Below are 18,104 nucleotides of genomic sequence, written 5' to 3'. Positions count from 1 at the left end.
CGTTCCGATCTTGTGCGAGCGTGGGTCCAGCAGAGTTTTCATCCGTCATGTTCTCTTGTTTAATAGTAGTGTAGATAACGGTCAAAGAAAAAAAAAGTACACTCAATTTATCATTTAATTAGAGCACCGGTTTAATCCATGAAGGCAGCGTGTAGAGCACTCTCTCACACACACAGAGGAATGCTTGTATTTCTTAGTTTTTTCACCTACCTATGGCACATCATTTCAAGAATATAGTTGTTGAAGCAACTTATATGCAAAGCACGACTACTATCACGACATCCTTTTTGAGGACAAAGATAATTAATAACACGACATTCTATGTCTCATTGCTATCTTATTTATTTGATCATTTTGGGAGCTTCAATTCATGGAATAATTCAGTGAATGCCATCTGCAATGACCCGTTGTCTGCCAATGCCAACACTCATCTAGCCTTCTCCTTCGCCAATGTCAGCCTCCCACTTAGATCCTCTCCTTCTTCTCCATGCCCTCAGCCTTCACAAGTTCCACGTCATACTTCTCCATCACCTCCCCGACATTCATATCATCCACCACGAATATAATTCATAACATTCAGGCGGTAAGGTCAATGTACACCAAGCCTGTCAAATAGATAGTACTTTAGCATCTCTCAAGGGAAGTTTCAAATTTCACCTAAAAATTTCAATTAAAGTCATGTCAATAATTTAACCTTCTACCAATATTAAATACTATATGATAAATGTGATAGCTTAAATTCAAAGTATTAGATTGGATCCTCCCTTAACAATATGACTGATAGATAGTTTTGAGAGGAAATCTGCATATATTTTAGCATAGACTTACCCAAAGAAAAGGTCATTATAACCGTTCAACAAATGACCTATAACCTCTAATGTACCGAAGGGGAACAGATTAGATGACATGTCCTAAGTTGGAAGTGTGACACTTATGACCGTGGTATGTAATTGATATATTCCAGTTGGAAGTGTGTCATCAGATGCAATGTGGAAGTGTGTCATTAGATGCAATGTGGAGGGAAGATATCAAGGATACTCATCGGGGTATATATGCGGTGGCACTGGAGCAGCTGATTACCGATCGGAGAACGGCAGCCCCACTCGTGTACTGGTCGGCAGTCACAACCATGCAATTGTACCCGTTGCTACTGCGTGTATTTGCAGATTAGAGAGCTATAGATTCAGGATCCAGAGATGGAAGAAGATACCTGGGTCGCCAACATTACTGTCATTGATCCAAAAATCCCTAGGACTGCCTCCAGCAGCGGGTCCTCCAGTAGCATGGCACCGAGTGTGCGGCCCTCTCATCCTCTTCAACACCGCCAACCGCCTCACACTACTCCTTTCCTCGCTTATCTCCACCGCTGCTCACCTTCCCGCCGGCACCATCCATCGTGCCCTTCATCTGACAACAAAAATATTTTTTTATCAATAGATAAAAGTAAATTCACTTCTCAAAAAAATACTAAATTCATAATCCATATACGTGTTCATGATCTTATTCCATACGCATGTTCAGAAATGTCCCTAGAACAAATAAATTTGATATCACTATACATACGGAATGTAGAACTTAGATGGTCAGCCTGAAATAGTTCATTTCTGAATGCAAGTAGTACCGGAAACTACATAGCATTCACAACTTCCATAGTAGCCTATGGCATCGGACACTTGCATATTTGAAAGGCTCGCAAGCTGAAAGCTACACGTATCACAAAAAAAACTCCAAGTACAGTTGATTATACTCTAACCCAGCCGGCAGTGCCACTCCCTTGATCAATCATGAGTTTGTGCTCTAGATTCACAAGTTTGCTCATTCTACACACTGTACACTGCACATTAAAATACATGGATGAAAGGAAGAGAACCAGGTAGACTTGGTTCTCAAAGCATCTGAATAAAAAGAAGCAACATTTGCTTTTTACGTAACCCATATGAAAGAACTTCAATTAAAAAAGATACATGGATGCATATTAGTTTGGTTTTCTCAGAAATACAGGGATGAAAGGAAGTAGACCACCAATACCGAGCTCACCAATAATCCATTATACATATTTGCAATATAGACCAAAAATCCATTCGGTCCTGGAATTTTACAATATATATTTTCTATTAGTCATGAACAATCATTACAAACCCAAAATTCAATTACTTTAAAATAAGGAGCTCGATATCAGATTACCTGATCTTTCGTAGAGAAAAACAAAATACTATTTTTTTTTTGCTAGAACAGCAAGAGGTCAGCCCAAAATAGTTGCTATAATCATCTGCACAAATATAAGGTAATTAATGATTCTGCACATGCATCAAGCTTCATTCTATGGGGTTGCGGCGCCTGGACAGGTGAGCACATCAAAATTTCCAGAAACACATCTCAGAAGTAACCGGCCATTTGGCAGTATCAACTACCCCCTTTCCAGAAATATAAAGTGTATTTTGATTTTCTAGGCTCAAGCACTAATCAACGATTAATCTAATAACACATACTTTATGGCGGCACAAAGTTGATATCATTAGCTTTGTGCCTCATGTTGTGATTTTCTGACTATGGCACTGTCAATGTCTGAACTCAGACGATTATGATATGTAATGTTGTTGAACGGAGGGATGAAGCAACTGCGGATGCATTAGTTACCTCACGCATTTTATGCGCCTCATCAGGAGTACTGCAGTTTGCGGCACATTTGTCGAACATTTCAAGTATCCTGAAGACTCGATTCCTGGCGTCATTCGGATCTGAAGCGGACGACATCTTCTTGACAATTAGCTTCGCCCATTCAGTCCTGTTGGCTGGAGTATTCATCACGTGCACATCAGATGCCACTGCGATTAACAATCGTTCAAGAGTTAGACAAGATGCAAATTGTACGAATGGTGCTGTTTATAAAAAATATACATCTCTAGACATTACTATAACTATCAGGCAACAAGAGAAAGAAGCAGTCAGGGTTATTTTTCAGTCATGTCAGCCATACCTCCAGATGAGGAGGCACCAGCATTGGTCGTTGCTGAATCCGATGCCAAATAATCCCTGAAGCTTCTGATGGCAGCATCCAAGACATTTCCGGACGCTTCGAGATAGCCCCGCAGAAGCTAGAAATTCCCCAAAATTACCCATTAGACATGTACAGAGCAAGACGGTACAAATCGGGGTTCTCAAGTCCACTGTTGTGGCATAAACCAAAGCTATACCAGGATTTCAGAAAACCATGGCAGAACTTCTGTGCACAAGGATAGAACAGATGTGCAAGCTATTTGTTTTCAGTTATTTAGTTCAGGCAGTTTACTTCTGAATCCTAAATTTAGCCATCATGTCGGGTCGAAGGCGTGTACGATAATTGATCAGCAGAGGAATAATCCTCATGGGTGATTCCTACCCTGCTTCCCTGTAACGGTTTATACACGAAGCGCTTGGCACACGCAAGAGAGAAATCGTGGTGGATGATTCTTCTGAACTTTTGATTTCCAATTCCATCAATCTCTGAACTCTTAGTCTATTCTAATTCAAGAAAGGGTATATGAATCGACAACAGAAAATTTGTTTCAAGATCAAGGCACAATCTTTCTTGCGGTGTAACCAAGTCAAGGTTTTGGTTACCAGTCGAAATTTCAAGATTTCCCATGGTTACCGCGTATTTCCGTGCCCCTCGGTAAATCGCCATACCGAGCAAAAAATACCAGTTTTTTAAAATTTTTGAATTTAAACACTCGATTTACAGTAAAGTACGATAGGATATAATTAATGCCATTAGAGTTGGTTCTGGCATGTTCGTAGCAACCTAGTTCCTGTTTTGAGAGGTCTCTGGTTCGAATATTCGTTCATTCACTTATTTGAATTCAAAATTCAACTATAAAATTCGCTCGAAATATTCTCGGTATTTCTCGATATTTGTCGGTAACCGTGGTAACCACATTTACCCGTCCCCCTCGGTAAAATTGCCTCATTCGGTAACCAAAACCTTGAACCAAGTTCGATTGGTTCTTGTGATGAGCTGAATCGGCGGGCTCTAATACACGTCTGCGCACGATCTACCAATCAACCGAAAGAACAAGAAGCGAAAGAAAGAGGCACGGAGCGGCGGCGGGGGTACCTGCGGATCGGCGCCGGGGAAGACGGACTGGACCGCCTCGACGGGGTCGAACTCCATGTTGATGCCGAGGTCGGCGACCGAGGCCGCGGTGGCGGACGGTGAGCACCGGCCCCGCTTCGCCTGCAGCACCTCGAAGGGGTCGTCCAGGAAGGCCACTGCCCCGTGCTTCCGGGTGCCGTCGACCTCCACCGCCATGGCCCAGCGACGGCGGCGATCCGGGGCGACGAGACGTTGGCAGCGATTCCGACGGCGAAGGTGGCGATCCGGGGCGGTGACGGCGGCGATCCGGAGGACGCTGGGCTGGTCGACAAGCTCCCGTGTGGCGGCGGCGCAGGAACCCTAGCGCGTGCGAGGGTACGAGGAGGGGATGCTTGCGCGAGGAGAGGGAAAGGAGTGGTTTGGGTGGTTTTGAGGGTTGCGAGTTAACGGAGGTGGGAGGATGACGAAAAAACCGACGAAATTAAACCGCGAAGACTATTCATCAAGTAGTCCATTAGGAGTAGAAATATACTCCCTCCGTTCCGATTTACTCGTCGTGGTTTTAGTTTAAAATAAAACCACGACCAGTAAATCGAAACGAAGAGAGTATATCCTGTGCAATGATTGCTCTGTCTCCAACAAGCCAAGCAGCAAAAAAGTGCAGGCTCTGTCAATTTGATGAGGCAGATGGACGATGCAACGTCTGTCCGAACCTTCTTGTCTGCAGTGCACAACAGCGGGTGACTGAGTCTCTGAACTCATAGACCGACATGAATGGCTGCACAACCGCGGCGCGTGCGTGTAAGCTCGTTCGCGACATGCGTTGCTGCTCCCTCCCCGACAGATTTCGACCCACTCCGCTAGTTTTGGTTCCTTCAATTGCGTTGGACCATCCTATAGTTCTTGTAGATCGGGTTAGCAGCTGGGTGGTTTGGTTGGTGATTAACTTCAGAGTGATTACTTCAGCTGACATATTGCGGTGCTGACGTGTTGAAGGAGCAGAACTGAACATGCCTCCTAATATGTTTGGCTAGAATTTTAATTAATGTTTACACCTTTTTTTTTTCAACCGGGCTCACATCCCTTTTCGTTAATTTCTTAACGGAAATAACCAGTACAGAGTTCGACCTTAGAGAGGTAAAGCATAATGCAAACTGGTCTAAAACAAACACAAGGGGAGGAGCGAGTTGGAGTATTAACCTGCCATTCATCCTGATGGTGAATACTTGTACCATACCTGGTGGGTGGAATGATACTGCAACTGTGATGATCCCAAAGGTTAATTCTCCAAAAAATGTAACACAATTTTAACCAATTAGTTTGTGCAATGTGGTGTACAAGGTTATTTCAAATATGATCGCGGCCCGTTTGGAGACAATCCTTCCAGATATTATTAGTGCGACTCAGAGTGCATTTGTAGCCGGAAGAATGATTACAGATAACATCTTAGTGGCGTACGAGTGTGGGTCCCAGCGTCAGTGACCGCGCGCGAGAGAGAGAGAGAGAGAGAGGTGGGACGGGCGGTCGAGGCGAAGGGTTTTCGGGCGTGGGCGAGACCGGTTGGACCAGCTGGGCTGTGGGGAAAGAGCTGGGCTGCGCAGGCAGAAGGCCTTCGGCTAATTTAAAAAAAAACAAAATAAAGCACATAAAAGAAAAGAAAAGAAATAAAATAAAATAAGAATATGATATAGACACATAATATACAGAAATGGTCAAAAAAATAAATCCTAAAACATGAACTATTTTTCAAATTCAAATTTTTTTTCACAAAAATTCAAATAATGCCAACAATGCCACTATTGCTTTTAAAATTCAAATAAAATTATTTTAAAATATCAAAATGATTTCCAATTTATTTTTCTCCACTTTTCCGTTGAAGGGAATCATTTTACCCTATTTTCCATATATTTTATTTTTTTTGAGAAAAATAATTTGAATAAAAGTCAAATAATGCAAAATTCAATTAAATCCAAAATGGCTATTCAAATTGGGTTCAAATATTTTTTAAACCATTTTGGATTGGTTCCAATATAAATTTTCATGTTTATTTTCGGTAATTGAAGGAGTCGTATTAACTTCTCTCTTGATTTAATTTGAAATATAAATTGGAAGGGTTTTTAAACCTTCATGGAGTATTTCCAAAAGTGGCCATAATGCCATTTTGAAAGTGACCTCCTACTTCCCACTCTATTTCCAACATTTGAGGAGTCATATTATCTTCCCTCATGAAAATCCTTGAGTGGCATAAAGTCTCTGGTTTGAAAATATCTCAAATGAAATTAAAATCATTTTCAATTCCCTTTTTCATTTCTAAAAAGGGAAGAAGTCATATTATCTTCACTCTAGGGGTTTGTATTTGTAATGAATTTGAATACAAAGTGAAAGCTTGGAGAAGTCCTTTTATTCCCTCGCATTCAACTTCCAAAAAGTTCCAAATTTACACTGAATTTCACACAATAATGAAGCAAAACGATCAAAACTATTTATTTACTATAACATTCCAAAATTTAGAATTTTGGGATGTTACAAAACGACAATGTACTTAAGTAGTGATTTGATTTGAACGAGTTAATGCATGACATTGTTTTAGGAAAGTGTCGATTTGCTTGAATTAATGCATGCGTTATGGGCCGGCTAAAGTTGGTTGCGGATGAGCGAAAAGTCACCTGTAAGACCCTCGTGCTAAATAAAAAAAGCCCTTTAAGACACGCACAGGAGTAATATACGGTTTGTCGAGGGATTGGTGGGAGGTGAGACGAGAGTACCAACTCCTCCTTTAGAAGTACAGATGTGGCGGCAAACAAAAGATGTAGGCATCTCAAACAAGATTGTCCCGCTATCTCTTTATCTACATGGGAGATATTCGAATAAGGCGTTGTCTAACTGGTTGTGCGTGTAACTAGTATCTCAGCCGTTGCTACTTCATATGGATCCAAGCCTTTTTTGTGTGTGGAAACAACCACATATATTTTCTTAGACAAGCAGATTATAAAGAGTACATATGTGGTCACCACAAGAGATAAACATAGATGTCTTGCCATATTACACTAGAGACTCTGCAAGTAGTAAAACTAGAATTTTACTACTGTAGAATCTTGTACCACGCTAAAATGTCATCCACCATCATCCTTTGCCGTCGCCGAGGCAACACTGAAGAAAGAGAGGAACTGTCGTCATACAAACATCTAGCGGAGCACCTTTGTATGCAAAGATTCTTTTCGAGCCGATCAACCGGACCGCCACAAGCGACGATATCAAGGCTTTGTGGCACGTCGGCCGGGGTTCTTTGCCGTGTCCGCTATATCCCAACTGTCAACTTCATCCGATGTAGTCGAAGAGGAGGATTGATGGTGATGACGATGGCGACGATTTCCCCCTCCCGGAGGGATGTTTCCCCGGCAGAACAGCTTCGCCGGAGCCCTAGATTGGTTCCGCCCAGGTTCCGCCTCGAGACGGCGGTGCTGCATCCCGAAAGTTTCCTTATGATTTTTTCAGGGCAAAAGACACCATATACCAGAAGATGGGCATCGGGGGGCTTCCAGGTGGCCCACGAGGCATGGGGCGCGCCCAGGGGGTAGGGCGCGTCCCCCACCCTCGTGGATAGTGGGTGGCCCCCCTCTGGTGCTTTCTTCGTCCAATATTGTTAATATAATCCAAAACTGACTTTCTTGGAGTTTTAGGACTTTTGGAGTTGTGCAGAATAGGTCTCTAATATTTGATCCTTTTCCAGCCCAGAATTCCAGCTGTCGGCATTCCCCCTCTTCATGTAAACCTTGTTAAATAAGAGAGAAAAGGCATAAGTATTGTGATATAATGTGTAGTAACAGCCAATATTTTAAATAGCACGCTATTTCGCCGTTATAACGCGGTTATAGCATATTTGGAAGGGAGACGTTACGTTTTGGCAAAATCAGACGCTACGGCGCTAATTGCGTAATTAGCGCGCTACACACGCTATAACATTGTAACATTGTAACGTTATAACGTGCAGACCATGCAGAACTGAAATAAGCACAACCCAGCAGGCCCAGCAGGTCAAACCAACCCACGACCACTAGATTTCTCACTCCTTTTATCATATTCTTCCACTAGCTTTCTCACTCCTTTTATCAGATGCATATATTGCTTGCTCCTATGAAAAATTTAGTTGCTTAAATACTTTATTTTTAGATATATTTGATTTTTTTGCAAACGCTATTTTGAAATATAGCACGCTATTAACACGCTATAACTTGTGTAGCATTTAGAGAAGGGCCTCGCTATATTTTGTAGCGCGCTATTTAAAATATTGGTAACAGCCCATATTGCAATAAATATCGATATAAAAGCATGATGCAAAATGGACGTATCAAACGCGGAGGCGGAGTATTTGGCCCCCAAGCGATGAGATGGTGGAGAAGAAGGCCATCCTCGATTCAATTCAGGACGAGGCCTATGTCGAGGCCAACCGGCATTTCATCCAGCAATAACAGGCGGCGATGGAGGCAGTGTACACCGAACTTGACACAGAGGCAGGGTTGGAGGAGGTGTCGGAGTCTCCGCAGGCGCAACAGCTTCCGCGCGAGCCCGTCTACACATCATCGGGCACGGAGCTAGTCGAAAACTCCGACAATGATTAGTTTTACCTATGTACGTAGAGCATCTCCAACAGCCGCGCAATGCGAGGCACGCTAAAAAAGTGTTTGCAGTGCACTGTTCGCGAGTTTTTGTGCGGCGCGGAGCGCTTGCTCCAGCGGTCGCTGCAAAGTTCAGCGCGCGAGTCTCTCCAGCAGACGCGCTATATTTCTTCTTTTTTATACTATGATTCAATACACATTTGGCTCCGATAGTACATAGATATAAATGATAGGTAGTATAGATAGTTCAAAGCCTCCTCCTAGGATACATAGATAGTGCATAGATAGTTCGTAGCCTCCTCCTATGATAGATAAAACGAGAAACTACTACTACTCGTCATCCTCTGACTCGGACTTCGCCTCGGTGATGTCTTCCTCCGACGTCTGAATGTAGGCGTCAAGGAACCGAACGTCATCCCCAGGACGACGCATCTCCTAGCGCGATGTTGAATTTAGCGTACGTGGCTCGCTCCGCCCTCCTCTCCTCCCTCTCCGCCCTCCTCTTAGCGAAGAACTGTTGCTCGTTGATGACGTCTTGCGGGAAGCATTGGCGCCACAACACCATGGTTTCCTCGTTCATCTCGACCATGCTGAGACGGCGCTCCCGCCTCCGGTTCTCGCGATGATCCTCGTCGGTGATAAGCAGCGGGGGAGGTGCCAACTCCTTTGCCCGCTCCCGCGTCGCCACGTCCGGGAAGTTCATGCCCCAACGGGAGCGCCGGAGGTGCCACGCCGTAGCGTCGCACACGCAGTCGCCCTCGTGGGCAGTGTCGAAGGTGTCGAGGTCGAGGCGCACGTTGCCGGACCGAATCTCGATGGAGTAGGTGCTGGACGGGCGCATGCGTATGCTGCGGTAGCCCGAAGCTCTCTGGTGGGGCGGCGGCATGGTGGTGCGGTGGTGGCACATATACGGCGAGGCGAGAAAGCGGTAGAGGGAGCAAGGAGAAAGCAGTAAAGGGCGCGTGGCGATGTGGATAGTGCGACTCAAAGTGAATTTGTAGCCGGAAGAATGATTACAGATAACATCTTTGTGGCACACGAGTGTGGGTCCCATCATCAGTGACCGCGGGAGAGAGAGAGGTGGGACGGGTGGTCGAGGCGAATGGTTTTCGGGTGCGGGCGAGAGCGGCTGGACCAGCTGGGCTGTGGGGAAAGAGCTTGGCTGCGCAGACAGAAGGCCCTTGGCCAATTTTTTCTTAAAAAACAAAATAAAGCACATACAAGAAAAGAAAAGAAACAAAATAAAATAAGAATATTATATAGACACATAATATACAGAAATGGTCACAAAACTAAATCCTAAAACATGAACTATTTTTCAAATCCAAATAAAATTCACAAAAAATTCAAATAATGCAAACAGTGCTACTATTGCTTTTAAAATTCAAACAAAATTATTTTAAAATATCAAAATGATTTCCAATGTATTTTTCTTCACTTTAATGTTGAAGGGAATCATTTTACCCTATTTCCCATATATTTTATTTTTTGAGAAAAATAATTTGAATAAAAGTCAAATAAAGCAAAAATTCAATTAAATCCAAAATGGCTATTCAAATTGGGTTCAAATATTTTTTCCAAACCATTTTGGATTGGTTCCAATATACATTTTCATGTTTATTTTCGGTAATTGAAGGAGTCCTATTACCTTCTTTCTTGATTTAATTTGAAATCTAAATTTGAAGGGTTTTTAAACCTTCATGGAGTATTTCCAAAAGTGGCCATAATGCCATTTCGGGAGTGGCCTCCTATTTCCCACTCTTTTTCCAACATTTAAAGGAGTCATATTCTTTTCCCTCATGAAACTCTTTGAGTGGCATAAAGTCTCTGGTTTGAAAATATTTCAAATGAAATTCAAATCATTTTCAAATCCCTTTTTCATTTCTATAAAGGGAAAAAGTCATATTATCTTCACTCTAGGGTTTTGTATTTGAAATGAATTTGAATTGTTGGAGATCAAAATGCAAAGTGAAAGCTTGGAAAAGTCCTTTTATCCCCTCGCATTCAACTTTCAAAAAGTTCCAAATGTGCACTGAATTTCACACAATCATTCACACAACAATCAAGAAAAACAATCAAAACTATTTATTTAATATAACATTCCAAAATTTAGAATTTTGAGATGTTACAAAACGACAACGTACTTAATTAGTGATTTAATTTAAAAGAGTTAATGCATGACATTGTTTTGGAAAAGTTTCGATTTGATTGAATTAGTGCATGCGTTAAATGGGCCGGCTAGAGTTGGCTGCGGATGAGCGAAAAGTCGCATGTAGAACACTCGTGCTAAAAAAGCCCTGTAAGACACTTGCAGGAGTAATATACGGTTTGTCAATGGGTTGGTGGGAGGTGGGACGAGACTACGAACTCCTCCTTTAGAAGTACAGATGTGGCGGCAAACAAAAGATGTAGGCATTTCAAACAAGACTGTCCTGCTATCTCTTTGTCTACATGGGAGATATTCGAATAAGGCATTGTCTAACTGGTTGTGTGTGTAACTAGTATCTCAGCCGTTGCTACTTCATATGGATCCAAGCATTTTTTTTGTGTGGAAATAACCACATATATTTTCTTAGACAAGCAGATTATAAAGAGTACATATGTGGTCACCATAAGAGATAAACATAGATGCCTTGCAATATTACACTAAAGACTCTGCAAGTAGTAAAACTAGAATTTTACTACTTTAGAATCTTGTACCATGCTAAAATGTCATCCACCATTGTCCTCTGCTGCCGCTGAGGCAACGATGAAGAAAGAGATGAACTGTCGTCATACAAACATCTAGCGGAGCACCTTTGTATGCAAAGATTCTTTTTGAGCCGATCAACCGGACCGCCACAAGAGACGATACCGAGGCTTTGTGGCACGTTGGCCGGGGTTCTTTCCCGTGTCCGCTATATCCCAACCGTCAACTTCATCCGTTGCAGTCGAAGAAGAGGAACACCGCCGCTTGCCGCCATCCAGTCACCCCACTGCAAGACACCAAACACAACCGCAATAATCGACACCAACGCCACCCACGAGAGTGTCGTGCACCGACCACCGGACAAAAATCTCACCGGATCCAAAGACTAGCAAGAAGACCAAGCCACATGCTCCCCACCGGAGAGATACTACCAGGGTCCCCGCCCACTCCCGCCGCTGGAGTAGCTGTCAAAGAGGACAAGGACCCAGCAGCGTCGCCGACGTTGAGAGAAGGCAAAAAATCGCCTCCCGATCGCCTGTGTGAAGTAGTTTCAGGAGCGAACGAAGTGGTTTGGTATATGGATCCAAGCCTTTTGCATGGGCATGGCCCCTCTTCCTGCATTTTTTTGCTCACTGGCACATTCATGCCTTCATGAATACATGCATGCCTACAACATCTTTTCTGTACCCAAACTTCATTACTTTTATTTTTCTTTTGACAGTTTAGATGGTTCATATCTTTAAAATATGTTTTTTTTATTTTTGAAACATTTTATATATTTGAACTCATGGCGCTAAGATCTTTAGAACAAGATCAGTCTTGCGTAAATTTTAAACACATTTTTGTTAATTGAAATTGAAATATGATTCTATAATAGCTTCTCGGTGTTTTTAGTGAGGAACTTTTCTAGAGGCAAAATCCACATCCATCGTGATAACTCGTGTACAGAAGCACAAATTCTCACAGGGAGGGCTACATCAGATGGTCTACCGCCAAAAATTACTCACTAAATACTACGAATGCACATGTATCAATAGACAAATTTAAGTGGCATACTCGCGTATTTGTTAGAGGAACACCTTGCTGGCTCTCTCATTGATCACCCAACTTTCCATCTCGCGCGTATGAATCCACAACGGTCCCTCGGCCAACTCGCAGAAGAGGTTCTCAAGAAGCATAGCGTTGCGGAGCAAGAACCTAGCCAGCATCCTTTGCGCTCTGCCACCTTGGTAATGCACCAGGGTGATCCTCCTCACCTGGCCTCCTCACAGGGATGTTCCTCTTCTTCGACTGCGATACCGAGGCTTTGTGGCACATTGGCCGGGGTTCTTTCCCGTGTCCGCTATATCCCAACCGTCAACTTCATCCGTTGCAGTCGAAGAAGAGGAACACCGCCGCTTGCCGCCATCCAGTCACCCCACTGCAAGACACCAAACACAACCGCAATAATCGACACCAACGCCACCCACGAGAGTGTCGTGCACCGACCACCGGACAAAAATCTCACCGGATCCAAAGACTAGCAAGAAGACCAAGCCACATGCTCCCCACCGGAGAGATACTACCAGGGTCCCCGCCCACTCCCGCCGCTGGAGTGGCTGTCAAAGAGGACAAGGACCCAGCAGCGTCGCCGACGTTGAGAGAAGGCAAAAAATCGCCTCCCGATCGCCTGTGTGAAGTAGTTTCGGGAGCGAACGAAGTGGTTTGGTATATGGATCCAAGCCTTTTGCATGGGCATGGCCCCTCTTCCTGTATTACACGAATCTCTTTCTAGTTTGTAACTTCTCTTAATTTTTGTAGCATGTGAAAACCTAAAGGAATCAACATTAATTACACGAATCTGTCTGAATCGTCTGGATATCGATTTTAGTTCGTTCTAGCCGTCTGCAGGGTTAAAGAAACTAGGGCATTCCTTTGTTGTACATGTATATATTATTATAATGTATGGGTAGTGTTATCTCCATGACATTTGTTTGTCTTGATCAATGATCATGAAAACAATAGATGATGATCAGATAGACCTTCACAGCGAATATTTTAATTGAGAATGCTATTTCCATTGCAATATCTTTCTGACAAATGCATACATGATTCATTGAAGCTTCTTTGATGTAGATATATCTGTTCAGCGCTGAATCATTTAAGCTGCTCTGTTGTAGGCAGGCTGCTTGTAATTTCAATGGAGGGGTCCTAGGCAGCATGTTCCAGAGAAAGGTTCATGGTTGTCACTTGCAATAGTATACCTATGTTTATGGATATTAATTTAGCTTACTAGAACTGTTTGGCTGACGCTGAACTACTGGTAATGTCAGGTGGAATAACCCTCATATTGCATTAGGACAGGCTGACTGACGACAGCGCCCACAGATGGGAGAGTAATGAGAACTTGTCGACGCCATGGTCATACCATATCTTTTAGGCATGTAAAGCATAATACAATGCTCTTTGGTACTACTATTATCTTCTACTGAACTTGAAATTTATGAGCAAGTAGTTATAACCTGTTGTTGCTTGCAGCGCGTCCCAGATAACACGTGATATATATAGTTCCTTTCATTTAAAGATAGTTGAATAGTCAGAAGTATTAGAATGAGATGCTCATGAGTCATGAGGAACCTTTATTCCAGTAAGGAAGGCCGCATTCTCCACTGTAGTGATAGTGCCTCCTGGCACCGGCGGAGCTACGTGAGGGCAAAAGCAGGCCGTGGCCCGCCAACACTGCATCACTCGCATACAACAGTTGGTCGCTCCTGTCCTAGCACACAACTACAAAATCTGATATGCACAGCTTGTCAAAGATCTTTTTTGGGAAGAAGATGCAGCTATGATTCTTGCGCTCCCGGTAAAAGCTGATATGAACGACGAGTGAGCATGGGTTTGTTCTCAGTAAAATCTGCCTATAAATTACACCGTTTGATTGGGGAAATGAACAAAGCAGAATCATCAAGTTCAACCCAGCTGAATGTGTTCCGATGCAGCGACATTTGGAAGGCACCTTGTACTTCCACACAGAAAGAATTCTTATGGCGTATTGCTCATAATAGTATACCAACGATACTCGGGATCCAGAGAAGAGGAATAGAAGTTGATGCTCTTTTCCCGGTCTGTGCAGTGTGCACACCTAGATGAAGACGGGGGGCTCACTTGTTTGTCAAATGCAAGGAGGTTCGCAAGGTTTGGTCCGGCCTTCAAATGGAACATGAGCATCAGTTGCTTACTGTATGTACAGATCCAAAGGAGTTTGTGAATCTGCTGTTGAGTTGGGATAAACAGAAGGTCATGATTTTTATCGTGAAGGGTTTAGTGGACGATGTAACACTTCTTTGATCCAATAAAAATTTCCGAAGTTTCAAAAAAAAAAAACAGAAGGTCATGATGACGAGCATAGCGCTGTTATGGACCTGGTGGAGAACGCGAAACAAAGTAAATGCAGAAAAAAAGAATCTGAATATAAATGAGGTGTTGTTTCAGGCCTCACGAGAAGCAGCTGATTATGAGATGTTCAATCTGAAAGTCCCAAATGCGAGGGCTGGTCTGCAACATAGGTAGATGGAAACCACCAGATGGCGATACTCTGAAAATAAATACAGATGGCAGTTTTCAGCCGGCAAGCGGCAATGGAGGATATGGCTTTGTAATTCGAGATAAGGAAGGAGAAGCTGTAGGCGCAGGGGCGGGCAGGCTGGATTTCCTGCAAGACTCGCTACAAGCAGAGGCTGAATCGTGTGTTCAGGCCTTACATGCAGCACAAGGATGGGGCATGACCAATGTCATTCCGGAAACAGATTCAAGGGAGCTGGTTCAGGCAATTACCACACGCGACTATGATCTGTCTACGAATGGAGTGTTATTTCCGGGAGATCAAAGCGTTTGCTAGACTTAATTTGTGTTCGTTTTGTGCTATGCATTGTCCCAGACTTTGTAATAAGGTAGCTGGCGCCCTCGCGGCGTTCGTGCTTGCATTGAATGCTGCCTGCCGGCAGCAGCTCCGCGGTAGAAAGAACACATCATCAGCCATTGAGGTCGTGAGACCATCAGGCACTCGCTCATCAATCTGGATGGCCTTCCTTATGTTCTCCACCATGAAGAACTCCTCCAAGATCACATAATACCTAGTCAAATCCTTCCCCATTTTATTAACAATTTTGTTAGAACTCATCTAAATGAGATATAATTTGGTCTCATTCATCTTTTATAGCCATTGAATGTGATGCTATAAGATGCGTGTGTGTGCTGAGGTGAGTTGTATCTGTTCTTGTTTTCAAAGTGAATGAGACCAAATTATATCTCATCTAGAAAGCTACCGTTACTGAAGGCTTGCATTGCTTGCAGGCAGTTCAGGTTTGACATCCCGCAGTCCATGGATCTTGTTCACCGTAAACTCAGTATAGTCTTCACCAAGTTGTGTCAATGCAAGAATCTTCTCATCCTCAAGATAAATCTCAACCTCCCTGGGGTCAGGCCCTTCACTACTACCTGCAGCATTGGCAAAAGAACCCATGACCGAGAGATGGTTCTTGGTATAGGAGTTTATATCCGACAAAAGACGGGCAAGCTTCCGGTAATCAGCATAGCGACGAAGGTCTGGGTTGTTAGACCGCTGACTGTGTTCTCCCCACGATCTACGCACGATCCCCGTACACGTACTGCTTTCGGTTGGGCACTGCCCACCTATATGTAATCCGACCTGTACTTTGTATGCAATCAAGGAAAGTACTCAATCAGTTTACATGGTATCAGATAACTATCCCACGATCCTCTCCTAAACTCCAGCGCCATGACCAACCCCGGCGCCGGCAATCCCTCCCAACCGGCTGCCGGCAGCCCAACCATTCTGGCGACCTCCTCCACTACTACCCTCACCATCCCCTCTCTCTCCTTCAGCGACACTATCACCGATGTGACTCCCTTCATCCCCATCATTCTTGACCTCCATAGCAGGAACTACTACCACTGGCGCCACTTGTTCGAGATCCACCTCGGCCTCTGCTCGCTGCTTCACCACATCTCCGACGCCTCTCCTCCCGAGCCGCACAATCCTTGCTGGCTCAAAGACGATCTCGCCATCATCCAGTGGCTTTACACGCGCATCTCCACCGAGCTGTTCAACCTCGTCGTCAAGGACGGCACCACCGCGCGTGACATCTGGACAGAGCTCCGGCGTCTCTTTCAGGACAACCGCGACGCCCGCATCTCGGCCCTCAACGCCGAGCTCCGCACCATCACCCAGGGAGACCGTCCTGTTGGCGTCTTCTGTCAACAGATCAAGGCGATTGGCAATGAACTCCGTGAACTCGGGGAAACCGTTGCCGATCGCTCTCTTCTTCACGCCCTCATGGGCGGGCTTGACGAGCGGTTCGCTCAGCAGGCGTCGCTGATTCCTCTACTTCGCCCCCCGCCGTCCCTGTCCGAGGCAAGATCGATGCTGCAGCTCGAGGAGCAGACCCAGGCGCGCAAGATCGGCGCTCTGCGTCTTTTCCACACCGCCGCTAATCCTTCTCCGTCACCGCCAGCATAATCCTCGACACCGCCCGCCCCGTAGCCGCCTCCCGACTTCTTCAACATGGCGGCCTACTGTTGATCCCTGGACGGGGCTCATTCAGGCATGGCCGATGCCCTGGACCGCGCCTTCCCCCTACGGTGCTCCTCCTGCATACAGTGGAACCTGGGCGCCTAGCATGCGCCCCTCCATCGGGGCTCCCAGCCTTCTTGGCTCCCGGCCGCTGCCGCATGCGTACACGGCCTATGCCCCTCTGTACCAGTCTTCGGCGCCTCCATCAACACCACCTCCGTACCTCTACAACGCTCCCACAGCAGGTTGGGATCTTGCTGGTCCATTGGCGTCGCCGTCTGCATCTCCACACCAGCCGGCGCCCCCTGCTTCAACTTCGGCACCACCAACCTAGGATCAAGCTGCTCTCATCGCCGCCCTGAACTCACTTACCACCAGGACACAGGTACGGAGTGGATTTTCGATTCCGGTGCATCTTCGCATACGTCTGCATCATCTAGTACGCTGTCATCCATCCATCCCTCCATTCTATTTCCTACTATCACCATTGGTGATGGCTCTACTGTACCTGTTTCATGCGTTGGCACCACCTCTCTTTCCTCTCCTCGCTCACCACTTCTTCTCCGTGAGGTTCTGGTCGCTCCTGCTTTAATTCAAAATCTGATCTCTGTCCGTCGTTTTACCATAGATAACCAAGTTTATGTTGAGTTTGATCCCTTTGGGTTGTCTGTGAAGGATCTCCACAGCAAGGCGGTGATAGCTCGGTTCAATAGCTCTAGCGATCTCTACACCATCAACGGCGCCTCCACTCCATCACCTCAAGCCATGCACGCGTCCGTCACTCTATGGCATCGCCATTTCGGTCATCCCAACGCCACCACCACTACCAAGCTTCTTCAAGAGTTCCAGCTCCCGCATGATCGAGGCTCTCATGACACATCTCTCTGTCAGGCGTGTCAGTTAGGCAAACATGTTCGCTTGCCCTTTAGCACATCTACTACTACTAGCACTTTTCCTTTTGAGTTGTTGCATTGTGACTTATGGACCTCGCCTATCCCTAGTGTGTCTGGTTTTAAGTACTATCTTGTAATCGTGGATGATCATTCTCACTATATTTGGACCTTTCCCATTCGCTCTAAATCTGATGTTCACCCTCTCTTTGTAAATTTTTAGCGCTATGTTTATACACACTTCTCCCTTCCCATTCGCTTTTTA

The 18,104-nt window shown here is 44.8% G+C and overlaps 1 protein-coding gene across 6 annotated transcripts; it reads right to left on the bottom strand.

The window, feature by feature from the left end:
- Window positions 1–133: 133 nt before the first annotated feature.
- LOC123066361 (uncharacterized) lies at window positions 134–4,488 on the bottom strand. 6 transcript variants are annotated; one of them, XM_044489459.1, is made up of 7 exons: window positions 4,094–4,488; window positions 2,978–3,095; window positions 2,638–2,825; window positions 2,185–2,269; window positions 2,029–2,087; window positions 1,211–1,407; window positions 134–605 (listed from the first exon to the last, which is right to left on the bottom strand). In XM_044489459.1, exons 1-4 carry the CDS (start codon window positions 4,286–4,288, stop codon window positions 2,243–2,245), a joined length of 528 nt encoding a protein of 175 aa, XP_044345394.1. In that variant the 5' UTR covers window positions 4,289–4,488; the 3' UTR covers window positions 134–605; window positions 1,211–1,407; window positions 2,029–2,087; window positions 2,185–2,242. The 6 variants fall into 6 exon arrangements, with proteins under 6 accessions (XP_044345394.1, XP_044345393.1, XP_044345391.1 ...); XM_044489458.1 differs by having other exon boundaries at window positions 2,038–2,087; XM_044489456.1 differs by lacking the exon at window positions 2,185–2,269 and having other exon boundaries at window positions 134–657.
- Between the last annotated feature and the right edge of the window lie 13,616 nt (window positions 4,489–18,104).

The sequence above is a fragment of the Triticum aestivum genome, chromosome 3B (assembly GCF_018294505.1).
Source record: "Triticum aestivum cultivar Chinese Spring chromosome 3B, IWGSC CS RefSeq v2.1, whole genome shotgun sequence".
In the NCBI taxonomy this organism is placed as follows: domain Eukaryota; kingdom Viridiplantae; phylum Streptophyta; class Magnoliopsida; order Poales; family Poaceae; genus Triticum; species Triticum aestivum.
Note: the sequence above shows the minus strand (reverse complement) of the source record. Positions and strands in the feature narration are given on the sequence as shown.